This window comes from Corvus hawaiiensis, chromosome 1, assembly GCF_020740725.1.
Source record: "Corvus hawaiiensis isolate bCorHaw1 chromosome 1, bCorHaw1.pri.cur, whole genome shotgun sequence".
NCBI lineage: Eukaryota > Metazoa > Chordata > Aves > Passeriformes > Corvidae > Corvus > Corvus hawaiiensis.
In genome coordinates this window covers 23,404,352-23,420,957 of record NC_063213.1, presented here as the reverse complement: position 1 = coordinate 23,420,957, position 16,606 = coordinate 23,404,352, and the positions used below count along the sequence as shown (strand labels likewise).

Below are 16,606 nucleotides of genomic sequence, written 5' to 3'. Positions count from 1 at the left end.
GGGTGATTGGCTAAAATCCTAAAACATCCATTGTCAAAATATTTTTCTACTGTACTAAAACCAAGACTTTTCAAGGTTGCAGGTGGCTTGGTTGTTTACCTACTCTGCTACCTCTCCCGTGAGAGAGAAAAGTCTCTCACGGACTTAGAAAATAGCAAGAAAATCCTTGCTAGCAGCATTTTTGTATCTACATCCTTGGCTTGGCCACCAGCAGGGCAAAGCTGATTGTGGTTACAGCACCTTCCTTGAGGACAGTCTACACCCAGTTGAAATCAAGGTGAGTCTACACCTGGTAAGAGGGAAACACTCCTGGTTCCAGGCATTGCATAGTCCAGCCTGGTTGGGCACTAGAGGTTCCCCGCTTCGCTATGGTGGGGAATTTTTCAGCTAGTTGCCAGGGGTTTTTTTGGTGGGGGAGGGCATGAATGTTCTGGAAGGGGAGCTGGTTCCTGGCCTTGCTAACAGCTTCCACCACCCACCCTGGCACGGGCTGGGGTGGGGGGAGCCTGACAAAAGCATCTGCCCCTGGGGGTAGTGGAAGCAGGAGTTCTGAATCCATGCACCAGCAAGTTTGCTTTGCAGGCCCTTGAGGAAGGGCTGGGAGAGGCAAAGGCAAGTTTTTTCCCCACCTGTGGGGAGGTTTATTCCTGGCAGATAATGGTTGGGTCTTCCTCAGGCCTGTGATATAGTGATACCGTTTTACCTTTTATCTTGTTTCCACGTTTTTGTTTTTAATTTACTTTCATGCATTTGTAATTTGTTTTTTAAAGAAGATTCTAGCTGGTGCCTGGACTGCATCGGGAAGTGCTGTGATCATCTGCAGAGTGGATTCACTGCCAGTGCTACCCTGGCCACTATCTGCAGGTACATCTCCTTCAAGACAGATGAGGACATCATCTGGGATCAGCTCCTCTTCCAGCAGCAGGTCTCTTAAGGTGGGTACCTGACCTCACAGCATGGGTAGCATAATGGGTAGTGGAAGACAGCAGCAGGCACATATGCTTCCCCCCACCCTTCCAAGTATAAGGAGGCTGATCTCCCATGGCTAACTGGAGGAGGTGGTGTAAGTCCTGCCACCCTGCTCTCTTTCAGAATGGAGAACTGATCAGGTTTGGGTGCAGCTCTGAGCATGGCCAGTAGCTCAGGCACTGCAAATAGAGAAGGCTGTGGACAGGAGCCTTCTCCAACTGACCATTTTCTGGTTTCTGTCCCCAAAGTGCCAGCACCTCATCACAGCAAAACAGCATCACTGAGCCTGTCAATTTGGTGGTGGTGATGGGGTGTTTATTTGCTGTCAAAAAAAAAACTTTTTTGTAATCAGAGTATTTCTTTCATCCTTTTCCAAGCTTTTGGTCCCCTTCCTCTAGGATAACCCTTTGTGTCCTTTACACACTGGCTTTATTGGAGTTGGGAGGGGGTTAAGCAACCTGAAAAATGAAACAACAGCTCCTGTTGTTTCAAACTGCAGTAGCTACTTCAGTGACCCTGAACTGCCACACAGGCACATACCTTTTTGGTGCTGCTGTCTGTCCCCTAACAACACAATCACCAAATGTTTTCACCCAGCCCTAACAGACCTCCACAGACCAAACAAACCCCATAAACTTGAGGAAAGGACAAACCATGCTGGGTGTTAAAAAAACATGCCCTCAATAAAACAAAAAATGGTATTATGCCATGTTAGTTATCTTTATGCCTACTTTGTACTAACCTCATGCCTTTTTGTGAGCAGTAATTTGGTATAACCCTGCATGCAAGAGCCACTAAAAATTGTCCCCGTCCCCTTGCAACTATCTATAAAATTATCTGAGTAATATAATTAAACACAACTTACACTTTTTCCTCAACCAAACCCCAACTGAACTGACCAAATATAGTAACTTTTTCTATAAGCTTTCCATAATTACACCTAATACTTGTCTTCTATTTGGCCAACAAGCAATGTGTGGTCTCCAGCAATACTGGTACCATCATGTTCTATTCACTTGCCTGTCACAGATACACTGGTTCTCTGGTTCTGATTAAATAAATTGTGCTTTGGTAAAAATAAATATAAAAAAAGCTTTCCATATTGCAATCCAACTGTCACTCATTATTACTCACAATTTTTTTCATGCCTATACCTGTAACAAGATAAAATAACAATTTTGGTTTTTTTCCTTGCTACTGCTTTTCCTGGTACCTCCCATTCGGATATTGCTCTGGATATTTTGTTGAATTTGCTTTAATTTTCTGGTAGCAAGAACTTGGGAATCTCTTCAATTAACATGCCCATGCTAACACTTTGTAATTTTTCTTTTAAAAAACTACTAGAAATCTTGATTTTAAGAAAGAATGTACTGATGCTTTATCTCTACCTCAGAAAAAGTCCTTATCTGACTGTCATGGTTTACAATTGAAGCTGCAGTTTTCCCTCTGCCATAAAATGTCCAGCTTCAATGGGGTGGTTTAGAAGAAGTAAATCAGAAGATTGGTCCCCCACCACATGCCAAATAAAGTTTTAACAGAGTTTTGTAAACACTGAAAACCTCCTAAGTATCCGTTTATCTTGAGAATACCTACCATTAAGAACTCATCAAGAGTTGAGAGTTTCTACTGAATAAGTATACAACAAAAAGCAAAGAGTTAACAGCACAATGATCTATGTGATTGCCAAACTGTAATTGTCTCCTATTTAATACACAGGCCTAAGTAGATCTGCTACTTAGGTATCTCAACAGGGAAGGAATTTTATTTTTCAAGTCCAGAAGACATCCAGAGACAGAAAGCTTTAGTTTTGCATTGTCAAGATGGCTGTTCTTTGAAAACAGCTCTGGTCAAGCAGAGGTAGTAACTCTTGGGATTGCAAAGGTCCTGAAACTTGCCTTGCTTTGAGAAATACTCCCAAAAGGCTAGCAATTTCCAAGATGAAAACACCCTTTACATGTCCAAAAGAGTAATTCCTCTCAGACCAAGGCTCCTGCTGGCCTCAAGAAAAGTTCAACACCGGGGCAGTGCCACTTCAAACACTTCAGAATGGCCTCTGCAGGTGCTACTGATTTCCTACTTGTCAGCTCGAAGAGTGGAAGTTCTTAATAGTATTCACTGTCTACAGGGAGTATGCTACCAACATAAACCACATCATTGCAGAAAACACCTTTTTCCTTGTGAAGCTCCTCTGCTCCATGGTAATACTGTCAAACAGTAGCAGACTAGGTTAAGAAAAAAAAATTCAAACTCATACTTCCAAAGGCAAAAAGATACCTGTTAAGAATATAAAGATCAGATTCTATTATTCTACAGATTTTGCTCTGTCCTGTTAGCATCTCAGTATTCAAAAGAAAACACAAAACATCCAGTTTTGGTCAGTAAAGTGTCCATTTAATAAACTCCTTAGCCACATTTCTCACCCCCTTCCTCCCACCATAAAATTTCAATTCGCACTTAAGCGGATGACACAATTTGATGGTGTATAACTTCCATTTTTAAAACTGTACTCTTAATACTAAGAGTATCAGGGGCTAGTATTTGACAAAATTACATAGAAGTCAGATGTGCCCATGCAAAAGAAGCAGATCTTTATATACAGTCCCTATTTTTTCTTATAAATTTAAATATTTTAAAAAATGTATTTTCAAAATGTATAAAGTTTAGGGAATACCCCAAATGTATCTTAAAATAAAATGCTTTCTGGTTTCAAAGGTTATTTCAACAATGAAGTTTAAATTGCACCAGATAAAAGGCACTTGTGCTGTGTGATGTCTTAAGCAAGTATATGTTAGTTTTGTAATACAGTGTCTTGAATTCATGCAGCTGTCTCTGAGCATCAAGCATCATTAAAGCAGCCAAAAGAGATCATGAGTAAACTTGATTCCACAGTTGTAAAAACATACAGCATTGTGCTCCATCTTTGACTCTAGAATCAAACACTACTGAAAAATTGCTGTCATTCACATGGGAATTCAATCTACGTTTCATTCTCTCATAAATTACAAAAAGTATGTCACTTAATTATGAAACTAAACCACCAGTGACAGCTCAGTGTTCACATAGTTTGTGCCACTGAAAGTCTGTTTTTATAAACAAGCTAGGGACTAGTTATTGAAGGAGCAGTGCATTGTATTTTCAATTTCCATTTCACTGTTGAGATAAAAGCGCAGTCCTATTTGCCTTCATCTTCTCCAGCCTTTTCATTAAATGGCTATTGGTCATCTCCATCTCTTCTATCTTATCCAGTGCTGTTCTTAACTATAAAATGAAAAAAAAATTATGATCACTTTAGCTTGTTTGGACTTTGTGCTGTTCTCAAGCTTTGTAAGAGGAATAAAAGTATTATATGTTTCATAAGAATGCCACAGAAGTTAAGATATAACACTTTCATTATTGCAGGCAGATTAAACAGAATTCAACTGTTAAAAATAAGTGTGAAGCAACTGAAACATGAACTGTATTCATTCCAAAAGAACTAGGTGCCTGCAGCCTCCCATTACATGAAAGCAATTTACCTAGAACAAGGTAAAGTACTGTCCACCACTATTATTTGCATACAGCTATGTATTCCCATCACAGTTAGCAGGTATCATGCTAGTGATGCAGCAGCTCTTAAGCAAGAATGATCAACAGCTCAGTTAAATACAGCTTCTTCCCAGAATCCTGTGAGGTGCAAGTTGGAAAATTCCCAGGCTGTCACTTGACATAGGGATCATTCAACTTTCCAGCAACTTTTGTAGAAGGATTACTTTAAAACATTACAAGTTATCATATTTAGAAAAAAATACCACTTAGATGCTCCCTTCCAAGGAAGTACAGCATTGAATTGTAGTTAGTATTACTTTAATGTGCTAGATGTCTGCTGAATGTAACACTAAGACTTGAAGGTTATCTCAAAAAACAATTAAAAGCTGTAACTGAAGATTACAAAAAAAACAGAGCTTGGGAGGCAAAAGACAGAGCAGCTCAAGACAGAAAGGAACATACAGCTGGGAAGGAAACCAAGTCAGTTACCTCTCGCTGAAGCTTCCTTTTTTCAGCTTTGAGTTCATCTTCTACTTTTTCTGCATTTTCTGCTGCATTTTTATACCTTGCAACCTGTCCCTCAAGTCGTCCAATCTGTAAACCCAAACAAGACAAAAGGAACATACTCAGGTGTTCCACCTGGAGTTCACCTGCCACCAGCTGTTCTTCCCAGGACAAAGCTGAGAACAGACAGAAGGTTAAAGAACACACCTTTTAAAACATGTTTAGATCAGAAAACTAATTCCTTAGAGAACAGAATCAACATAAGCAGAGAGAGAAGAGCTGGAATACAAAAAATCAAGAATTGGGAAACCCATGGGATTAAAAATGGAAGTAGAAAGTTGAAAAGCAGAAACCACATGAAAAGGTGCAAAGTAGAAAGGAGACTGTGAACTGTTATTGGGGACATGATGAAAGAGGTCTTGAGCCCAACCACAGAGTTCAGTAAGGAGAGGGCTTGAGACAAATCCTGATTGCAACCTGTAGATGTTAAAACCCACTGGCCGGATTGTTCTATGTACAGCTCCCTGCTACCCCTAAATCCACATGACAGGCTACTAGACTGAATCTGTGCAAAAGAGAAAAGATACGCATCTGTGATTTAAATTATAATCCTTTATGTAGTTTTTAGGTAATAAGCTGTAGTTAAGTTCCTAAAATACAAAAGTATGGCAGAATATAAAGAGGAACTGAAGCTACTAGTTCAAGAAAATAAATTTATTTAACTTAATTACTTGTAAGAAGGCTCTAAATACTGTGGAAGGCACATAATTTACTCTCTAAATTCGAGAGTTATACATCTGTGAAAACAATCACACTTTTTAAGTCAATAACATGTTTTTATAGTTCAGCATCTTGGTAGATTTTCCCTTATGATTAGACTGTACGCAGGTATTTAACTGCAGGAAATACAAAAACTGTGCTGTCATTCTATGCAAAATAAATATCAATCAGTAAATTAAATGAGGAAATATGCTTTCATAGTTTTTGTTGAAAAAAGTATTGTAGAAGTGTGCAGTGTAATAACAAACATGAAGAAAGACACTTACATTTTGTTCCAAAGTAGCTATATCTTGTTCAGCTTTTGAAAGCTTGAATTTGTATTCACTAATTTGTCTGTTGGCATCTCCTAGACAAAATTTGACATGAATATGTTAGTCAAAGCAACTCTCTAAACTAGCAGTTTCCCTTTTAATCAAAAGATCATTCATTAAAAAGACCATTTTATTGAGAAGCCCATACACAGGATCACAGAGAGGTAAATGTTCTTTTGGCAATCTTCGAGAGTATGGAAAGGAAGTAATTTTCCTTTATTTAGAGAATACAACTACTGTCTCTATAAAAGTGTGCATTTAATCTCACGTGCACCAATGAGATACACACCTTTTAAAACACGTGTTTAGCTGAGCAAACTAATTCCTTAGAGAACAGAATCAACATAATAAACAACACACACTGCGAAATGTCAGACCTTTAATAAACATAACACCAGCAACATTCAACTTAGACATCTGTAATAGTATTTGAATAGTAAGGAGCACAAGGCTTGAACTTGACTGATAAACTCTAAGGAGCTCTGAAAATTACTTTGGTGTTACATTTGAGCCCTCACATTGCCAGTGCTTTGTTCATGTTCATTGACACAAGCATATTAAACGACAGTCTGCTAAACAAGTAAGTTTTCAGCTGAAGAAATAGCTTGCTTGAAACGAAAAGCAGCTTAGTGCTTCTATAAAGCAACACTAAATATTAGGTTAAATAAATTTTCATGTTTTGCTTCAAGACAATAGTCTTCTAAATTAAGTTTCTATATCAGAGATTGAACAAAATCATCACGTAGAATAGATATTAAAAAAAGTCTTAGCTGAAATTCTATTGTCTAAAAATTGTATTCAAGTAGTGGCACCTAATCTAGGCAAGGTTATCAACTGAAAAATAACTTCCCAGAATGTTGTTATTCAACACTGAAAGAGGTAGATTTTTAAGCTATTCTGCAGTGAGGAATTCCATGCAAGGACATACACCAACAAAAACCCATCTGCTCAACAATGTAGTCACTCACAATACTACTAGTGCTCAACAAAAGGAGTTGGAGGTCCTCTCTGCAAGAATAACTTTGAACAGTCACCATATACCTACTTTGCATTTCAATTAGTTGCAAGTCAGAGCCATTCTCTAAGCCTATTATATCTGGATTCATGCCATCACTTTTAGAGTATTTCTGTCGTTCTTCTTCCAACTGCATCTTCAGTTTTCTAACCTGAAAAAGAAGTGTTTCTTTATGAAAAAGAGACTCCCAGAAGGTCAGTAGTTGTGTATCTAAATGTTCAATGGTGGAAAGGCAGAGTAGTCCTGAGATGTCACTGGCTGAGAAGGTTCTGTAAACAAGAATAGTAGAGCCACGCAGGGGAGTCAGTCCCTGAAGTCTGTGGCTGTAGCCCCCCAGCCCCATCACTGGGCGAGTACCCTCTGAATGTCAATGCACAACCCAAGCCCACCAGTTTGGTCAGTGCTGCAGTGATATCTGCACTGTGCAGGAGCACCCAGTAACTAACACAGCTCACTTTTCAGAAGAGGAGATGGCATTAAACTCCATTTATGGATTTCTTCTACTGCATATCTTCTCCGCTCTAAACACACACAAAGATATTGAACAATATCCTAGTCAGTTTACAGAGAGAATAATCCATGGCTTTTTTAGGGGGTCCTCTCTCATATTCCACCCGGAAACAATGGTCCTAGGCAAGTCTGTAGTGCACATTAGTCTTTAACAGTTCCATTTCATGCTACAGAAACTGTCTCTCAATTTTTCCAGTAGTCAGGTGTGGATACAAAAATGCTGCTAGCAAGGAATTTTCCTGGTTCTTCTAAACCGTGGGATACTTTTCTCTCTCATGGAAGATAATAGCAGAAGTTCTGTGAACACCTGCGACCTTGTAGAACTATGTTTATGGTACAGTAGAAAAATATTTTGACAATGGATGTTTTAGGATTTTAGCCAATCACCCCCAAGGGGTGGCTGATCCTTTGTCCAATTAGACTATGAAGAAAAGGCCTATAAAAGAGTTTGCAAAATACTTAAATAAATCAATCTTGCTGCACAATTCCTGCCTGCTGGATCTTCTCTCCTCCTCCCTATGGCTGCGAGACACGGCAATATCGACAGCGGAAACAGTCAGGGAACACAGATTTCTCAGCTATGTCCTCTGTGTATGGACATTATGAAAGAAGTAGGAGCTAAAAATATTGCCCTACAGATTAGCAGTGTATGAGTTAACTTGAAAAACCCCCATTCATGATACAAATCAAATAGATGATCAGTGATTTTTAAATTATACAGTGATAAATATGTGCATACATATTTATATATATTTAATACTATACTTTATTGGCATTCCAAACAAGTATCTATACTATAATTAAAGTTCATTCACAGCAAAACCAAATGTTGACAACAATGGTTTGAATTTGCAATGTCTTCAACTAGAAGGGCAAAAACTGTAGTATTCTTAACAATTGCTCGATGGCTGTATGTTTGCTTGAGTCCTTTCTCCTCAAAACAGAGCTGTATTCAAACACAACTACTTTGATAATACTAATTTTCTCTTTGAGTAACAGAAATTATCAATGAAATAGGATCACTCAGTAGTTTTGAAAAAAATGCCACTTGAGCTTATGAGAGTGTAATTTTACTGACTTTAATATTTCTCCATAAGACAAAATAAAAGAAAGAGCTTTAAGTATGTGCACTAATAGTAAAGTCAGGAACAAGTTAGTTCAGCTAACCAGTTAGTGAAATGACGTTTCTTTACCAACCAAGATCAAAGTCCCATGGATAAGGACACTAGCAAGAGAAACTGCTGATTCCTGGCAGTCAGTGAGGTAGGAAATTGAGCATTTTATTTTCCTTTAGTGCTTATGTATTTGATTAAGCACCTTTGGTGCTTAACATTTGTTTATTGCTTATATATAAATAGTATATATTTGTATCAGCAAAATGATACACAAAGGTCTATTTCTGACAGGAATAACTTATTTTACCTGGGACAGTAATTCCTCCTTTTCTCCAGCCAGTTTTCGTAGCCTGATATCTAAAACCAAAGAACCCAATTAAAAATCAGAGAAATCTGTAACTAAGAATATGTTTTTCATAACTTTTTGTTACATTCCAAGTGAAATGCTCTTCAAAGCTAATAGCACTGGGACCACAAAACTTTGATATTTCACTAATAACACAACAACCTTCAGTTAATAGCAGAAAAAAGGAAAAAGTATTTAATTCTCACTGTTTGTTAGTGTAACAATTCTAAAAGCAAGACCTCAGAGTTCACTAAACCTTTAAAGCAAATTAACAACTGAAGATTTTTTTTTAATACTAAAACAATTTTGTTCCATATCCAGAACAGCCATTTCCAACAAAAGTTTCTTCTGATTGTGTATTCTTTTCCCTGCCTTATTTGAAGGTTGTTGTCACTTCAGGGAAGCCACTAAGCTTCCCCATATGTTTAGAAAGTTTGCAAAAAGTGTTCCGAAACAACAAAAAAAGTACCTGGAAAAGGACCCACAGGAATGCAGCAATATCTCTACTTAGTCGGAAGATCAGTAATGGCTACAAAACAGTCTATCAAGCAACACTGTGCTAAGACTTGAGCAGCTCCCTTACAAATTGTAACTTTGACAGAAATGAAGCATAATGACATTTGTATTTCCCTGTGAGGGAGCCACAGCAGAAATACATATCAAGTCTAATTTCTGTCAATACAAAAATATGCAACTATTATATATTATGTAGAAGTATAATTCAAGTATATACAGATGTTTTTCTACATGTTAACAGAGTTTTACAGTGGATTGACCTTGCATACAACAACTTGCTCAACCTGAGGATAAAAGCAAGTTAAAGTAACTTAACCCTGAAACCCCCACTTAGTGTCTCTGTTGTCCCTGTCACTTTTTCAGTGTTTTTAAATGTGAATGTTTATTTTTCTAATGAATGTGATGGAAGACTGCACTTGCTGTTCTTTCAATGATGATGCATACTTCTAAAGAATTATTTTCATGAAACACAATGGAAAACATACTAATCCAAAAGATGACACTTTCAAGCAAGATGTTTTCTGACAGTTTTAGAACAGGAACTGGACCAAGAGAACTAATCCGTTTCAAACATCTAAGCACATATTTTTTCTTACTCAAAAGATACATCTGTCTTTTTACTCAGAACAAACAAAAAATTAAAATCAATCCTGAAAATTGTATAAGCATATATGCCAGAAGCATCACAGGTGCTTGCATCTGCATCTGTAAATCACACCCACTGTGAACGAGAGGCAACAAAGACCTCAAAAACTCTATAAAGTATGCTAGGATATTTTTACCTAGTGGTCCTTCTCCTGCAGATTCCAAGACCTGAGCAGCTTCCTGTGATACAACTGTTATTGTACCAACCACCGATTCATGGTTTACATCACCATTTGGTGTGCCATCCGGAATTATAACTAATCCGTGTTTCTAAAAATGCAAAAGAAAAATAAACTAGTCATACAACAGAAGTGCTAAAATATAAATGAACAGAAAAGTTTTTTAAGAGCTTTTCAAGTTCATTGAAACCGTTACAATGATATGGACCATTTATCCTACCCTAAGGTCAGGTTTTCAGATTGCAAAAGAATAGTAACCATTCTTCCTCTTTTTTACTGACCTTGATTTCATGCCCCATTCCTGGATTTCTGTTACTGTAAAGTAACTACTACCAACATACCTGTCCTCTCTTCATTGTTTCCTTCAGGTCAGCCAACTCCTCTCTGAGCTCATCTCGCTCATTCTTAATGCAGTCAAAGTAATCTTTCTGTCTTTCTAGGGCCTGGGCTCAGGCAGATAGCAAGAAAAAGAATGGCACAGAGAAAAAGCATATGACAGCAGAAAGATTTTCTACAAGTAAATACAAAGAGCTCAATAAAAGTAAAGAAATTAAAAGTGCTTTTTAAATATGTAGTAACATACATCTCTGATAACTGCCTTCCCCAAGTTGCATATCTAACTTCATGCTGCAATTGTCATAACACTTTTTTCAAAACTCTTAGTAGATTTTTTATTTAGTGAATTCTATTTTTTGGTAAATCTTGATAAACTAAATTGAGTACCAAAAGAATAAGTGATTCTTCTTCATAGAGGCACTCTGCAGCAAGAAATAAAATTGCTAAAATTCAAATGGCAAAGATCCTAAAACATCACATCTATTGAACTAATTTCTCTGCCTTTTATAAGGTACAGAAGTAGAAATCATACATCATCGAAGACCTTGAATGTATCCACTCACAAATACTAGTGTATTTTACTAGTTGCTTAAGGGTTACAACACCATTTACTAAACCCAAAGCAGTCAGTTTTAGAGGGAAAAAAAAGGCAGCAAACACTGGTAGCACTATTTTAGCACAAAAAAAGTATGGCAGCTAGAAGTGAAATATGGATGTAAATAGGTTTGCCTACCTATGCTGGAGCGGTGTTACCTGACAGTTAGTCAGACACTTTCACTTGACTGGGCAGCATTCGATATTGCATGCATTACAAATAATCCTCACCATACAACAACTGCAAAAGTATGCACACATTTTTGCCAAGAAAATGATCCAGATAAACCTTATGTTGTGCATGAATGTGTAGGAATGGATTGATACCAAGAAAGAAATGGAAGTGTATACATTTGTACTGTACTTGCCCCACATAACTGCAGTATGCTGGATTTTAATAATCATCTAGAATCTGTGTACTAGAGCAATGTTTTAAAGCATTACTCAGTTTCAACAGAAAACTTTGACAATTTGATGTATTAGTATGTAAATGTAACATTTAAAATAAAGGCAAATCAACGTGTGAAAACATTAGCTGACATCTTAATTTAAAAATTCGTAAGATGTCCTTTTATTTCCTAGCACACACTAGATCTCTAACTACATTATATATGGCATGAAGAACCTTAATCATTACATCATTTTGTGCTCTACTTAAAAGACACATACATCTTTTTAATTTTTGAAGAATAGTGGTAGGGGAAGGGGAAGTAAGCTCACCACTTGAGAGAATGGACACAGTGGCCCAGAATCACACACAGATTGTGTGTACTCGACAGTGTCCTGTGACGATGCTGACCTTCCCCAAACGTATTTTCTGTCCTCACCCCCTAATACACAAGTGTTGGAAATCAGAAAATTCTGATGGGAAGGGAAGTGAAACTGATACAACTATGTATTTCTACCTATGTAGATCTAAGTAAACATTATTCAAAACCACTAAAAATCCTAATTGTTTGTATGCTCAGGGTTTAATTTAATATGACATGGATTTTGCACAAAATTTACCTCTGCAATTCTTCTATCGGGGCAGGGAACAGGAATCAGGACAATAAAGTTCTGCAGGGATGTTTTACCATACTGGTATGAGCAAAATCTGATCATATGCCAGAATGCAAGAGACGTCTGGGGTCCTAACTCAGAGTTGCCATTACTAATTGAAAATTTGGAGCCACTAAACAGTAAAATAACTGTATATTTCAGGAGTATTACCCAAAGCTATAACTCAGTGTCCTCAAACTGATCTAATTTAAGATCAAATATAACCACAAATTTCAATCACTGTAGAAACAGGACAACATAAGAAGGCAGGTGTAAAACAAACTTGTGTTATTTTTGTTCTGTTTGCCTCCCTTTCTTTCTCTAAAACAGCTAAAAAGTCTTGTATACATTGTAAAATTAGGTTGCAATTCCAGTTATAAGCTACACTGTGAAGCTTCTCAGAGACTTCTAAAGCTAGAATAGGTAAAAATTAGCAAAGCTGCTCAGCAGGAGGGAGAAAGGCTCAAAAACTATGAGCTAGGAAAAGTATGTAAATTTTTATAGATATAAGAAAGAACAGCATTTTTATACTTTCATATCTAAGAGACTTCAATTCTGAGAGTTAAAAAAAAAACCTAACTAGAAAAATAACCAGCTATGGTGTTCATAAGAACACAAACTGGCAGGGCAATTTTGGCTAAAGGAAAATATATCTATCTTTCTTGTCATTCTGGCTATATTTGAATATGGGATATGCTTGTACTAACTCTGGCAATGTATTTGAAAGAGCACAAAAATATTGCAGAAATTGAGACAGTCCAGTATACAAATGTGAGAAATAAGTATGGAAAGAATAGGGTAAATTAAAGATAAAAAGCTTTCAGAAGAATATTCAGAAAACTTTAGAATGTTGACATTTTTTTATGATGGAAGAGAAAGACTGAAACATGAAAAAAATTTAAGACAGCATAGCTTTTGAACTGGGCACCATCAGTTAAAAGGCAACTTTTCAAAGTGACTTGAACTCCAGCAAATAAAACAATTTTCAAAGAAATCTGCATATATTGAAATATGGTGTAAAATTCAGGTAGAGAAAAATTCAGGTAGAGAAAAAGGTAGCTGTTAAGAGGCAGACAATTCCTTTTTGAAGACTTTCCAATTAACTCCCTATTGCCACCCGGCAATGTACTTGTGTCCCAGAACATCTGCAAGTTCAGAGCCATGTAGTGATCACTGAGGGTCAGTCTGACTCAGCTCTACGACTTCTACACTGCCCAGAAGCGAAGCTGAAAAACCCTGCCTGACCTACATTAGCTGCATAGTATCAGCACAGTTCTTCCTGTACCACCTTTCTTCCTATATAGGAGCCCTACAGATGCTCCTCAAAAGGTCACCTACAACCATTGTTTCAATTACAACTCTCAATTCCCAAAGTATTTCGTGTGTCATATCACAAAACCAGCTTGGTTCAGTGTTACATCTAAGCTAACCAATCCTGCAAGGACCAGAAGCATAATACGGGAATGAGCAAGTTAGTCGCAGAAGTCAATTAAAGATCCTATTTTTTACCACTAGGCATGCCATTAAAAATTTTGTAAAAAAATTGTAAAATTGTACGTGTAACAGTTCATGTTACAGATTTAATTAGTACTACTTATCATTATGCAAGTAAAGTGTGGCTTGTTTTCTGAAGAGAAAGACTGCAAAACATTTTATGCATTTAAGGTGGGTGTGGCCTTAATTTCTTTGGAGTACACAGCATTCCTTGGGGTGTAGAGGGCATCCATCTACTTCTAAATTAAAAAAATACTTTCCTCCCACATTTGATTCATACCCCTATTTTTTTATCTTTCCAATTAATTGTCTCCTGGAGATCAAACACTTCTTTGGTTATGGAGTCTATATTCTCCTGCATACGTTGATTCTCCTGTGGTAAATAGGATGAGGGAAGAATAAAAGAGGAAAGAGAAGTAAGGAAATGGAAAAAAAAAAAATCCCAAACATTAAAATAGATAAAGGAAACTAAGTAATAAAAGTCAACCAAAGAGTTTATGAGCATGAAGTTACAGAAACAGTGTGCAGTTTAACGTAATATACTTCTCATTAATTCATGCAAGAGAATGGTATTTAATTCTATTCACTGAATGTTGTCGGGAAAACTTAATGCAGCTAGAGTTACTTTTCTTTACAGAATCACAGAATCACTAGGTTGGAAAAGACCTTCAAGATCGAGTCCAACTGATGCCCTAACCTCAACTAAACCATGGCACCAAGTGCCACGTCCAATCTTTTTTTAAACACATCCAGGGATGGTGACTCCACCACCCCCCCAGGCAGACAATTCCAGTATTTAACCACTCTTTCCGTGAAAAACTTTTTCCTAATATCCAACCTGTATTTCCCTTGGCACAGCTTAAGACTGTGTCCTCTCGCTCTGTCCGTTGCTGCCTGGAGAAAGAGACCAACCCCCACCACCCTTCAGGAAGTTGTAGAGAGTGATAAGGTCACCTCTGAGTCTCCTTTTCTCCAGGCCAAACAACCCCAGCTCCCTCAGTGACTGTTCCCACTGCAGTCTGTGGATAGGAACAATTACTCTGCTGGAATTTCCAGATACCTTCAAGTCCCCTTTGGAAGTGAATACTAATGTTAACAACTGGTTTTATTAATGTTTTACAAAATAAAATAATCTTTAAAGTATAAAGAAGGGAGTTTGAATCAAACATCCAGGAAGTGAAAGACAACTGCTGAGTGCTCTCTGATATTATATGAATACCTATCAAGTATATTCCTATTTTTTTAGCTGACTGTCCCTGCATTTTGCTGCTTGCCCTGCAAACATAATTAAAGTCTTAGCTATGAAGATGACATAAGAATTTTGCGGGCTAGAGACAATTTTTTCCCTCTTAATGAGTGAACTTGATTTTACATCTGGGAATGAAGACGATGTCTTTCTGCAAAAAGCTACATGGCTTCAGCTAGATTTCCTGTTAGTGTTAATAGATGAGGAAACGACACAAATAAGTGGTAAATACAGGTCAAACCTTCAAAGGAACTGGATATATTTGTGAATATTTGACACATGCTACATTCTACCAAAGCAAACACTCCAGACACATCTGCTCTATATTCTTGGTTCATATACTTAAACCCTACCAAAACCCCAAAAAAGAACATGCGAAGTTGTTCTTTAATTCTCAGCGAAGTCAAAGATAACTTAGAGCAAGCAACAGAGCTACAACAGAATTTTTAAAGGTTTTTTGCTTGTCAGCATTTATCTGACTCAAAATGCTGATACTTAGGGTAATCTTAATCCTTTTCTTCTGCTAGTAAATCATACCAACTCCAGTTCATGAAGCATAATACTTCCAAAACAGAACTGGGACTTTTCAGAAACCTTTTGGAGTTACAGTACTACCCCCTAGAGAGCACAAGAGTATAGTGAAGAAATAAAGGATCAATGACTATTACACAGCTTTTGAAAATGACAGTGGAAACTTCGGCTTATACACTTAATGATCATCAATTTTTACTGAAATGAAGAGACAGTGGGAAAATTATGTAATAATTGAACTACAACTTCCAACTAAAATCATTGGGAAATGGACACCCACATACTGTTGACAAGATATATTTATATGTATGTATATATATATTTCTTTGTGGACCATTTTAAAATTAAGACTGATAATAACTCTGGGATTTCAGGGTGGGTGGGTTTGTTTCCAGAATAAAAGGGAAAAGGAGAAGAAGAACAGGGTGAGAGGGGAAAAGAACATACTGCACACCCAGCAACATGGTTTCGACCCAATAACATGCTGACCACTATTGCTGTGTACTATGCTTGACTGGTAGGCAAACAAATATTCACTACGGCAAACTTCAGTGGTTGATATAAAAATCTGAAATAACTGAAATGGAAACTTCTAGGAAAAGAAAGAATAACATTTGGTATTATCCACACATCAGAACTTCTAGCTATGGAAAAACATTTTTGGCCACACAAATATTACTTCTGCCCTCACAGCAAAGAAATATATAAGGAACATTCATGAGAGAACCACAATTCTCACAAGAATTAAAGGTTTTACAAGGTGTAATACATTTGAAAACCTTGCAGAGACATTCTCATAAATTTAGGAGGATCAGTAGCTTAAATTCTACCCACTAAAACAAGATAAATTCTTTCTTAAAAATGCAAGATTATGTTTAATCCTATTTTCTGTATGATTCTCATTCAAATCTTACACGATATTTATTTGCACAGGTTCTATCATACACTC

The 16,606-nt window shown here is 37.1% G+C and overlaps 1 protein-coding gene and 1 long non-coding RNA gene across 17 annotated transcripts in view; one reads left to right on the top strand and one right to left on the bottom strand.

Moving 5' to 3' along the window:
- The first annotated feature begins 117 nt into the window (after positions 1 to 117).
- LOC125322627 lies at positions 118 to 16,354 on the top strand. Of its 3 annotated transcripts, none has more exons than XR_007202126.1 (3): positions 118 to 277; positions 771 to 935; positions 14,518 to 16,354. It is a non-coding gene; the product is annotated as an uncharacterized LOC125322627 (long non-coding RNA). The 3 variants fall into 3 exon arrangements; XR_007202127.1 differs by lacking the exon at positions 14,518 to 16,354 and adding an exon at positions 4,369 to 5,958; XR_007202125.1 differs by lacking the exon at positions 14,518 to 16,354 and having other exon boundaries at positions 771 to 3,823.
- LRRFIP2 (LRR binding FLII interacting protein 2) overlaps positions 3,339 to 16,606 on the bottom strand; it is a 64,863-nt gene continuing 51,595 nt past the window's right edge. For 5 of the 14 annotated variants that reach the window (XM_048296317.1, XM_048296331.1, XM_048296367.1 and 2 more), the window contains 8 exons: positions 14,161 to 14,253; positions 10,757 to 10,858; positions 10,374 to 10,506; positions 9,037 to 9,086; positions 7,135 to 7,255; positions 6,045 to 6,124; positions 4,984 to 5,088; positions 3,339 to 4,227 (listed from right to left, as the gene is read on the bottom strand). In XM_048296317.1, coding sequence (XP_048152274.1) covers positions 4,117 to 4,227; positions 4,984 to 5,088; positions 6,045 to 6,124; positions 7,135 to 7,255; positions 9,037 to 9,086; positions 10,374 to 10,506; positions 10,757 to 10,858; positions 14,161 to 14,253 — 795 coding nt within the window. In that variant the 3' untranslated portion in view covers positions 3,339 to 4,116. Of the gene's footprint in view, positions 4,228 to 4,983; positions 5,175 to 6,044; positions 6,125 to 7,134; positions 7,256 to 9,036; positions 9,087 to 10,373; positions 10,507 to 10,756; positions 10,859 to 14,160; positions 14,254 to 16,606 lie in introns of those variants that run through there. The other 9 variants (XM_048296334.1, XM_048296340.1, XM_048296387.1 and 6 more) reach the window with 3 other exon arrangements.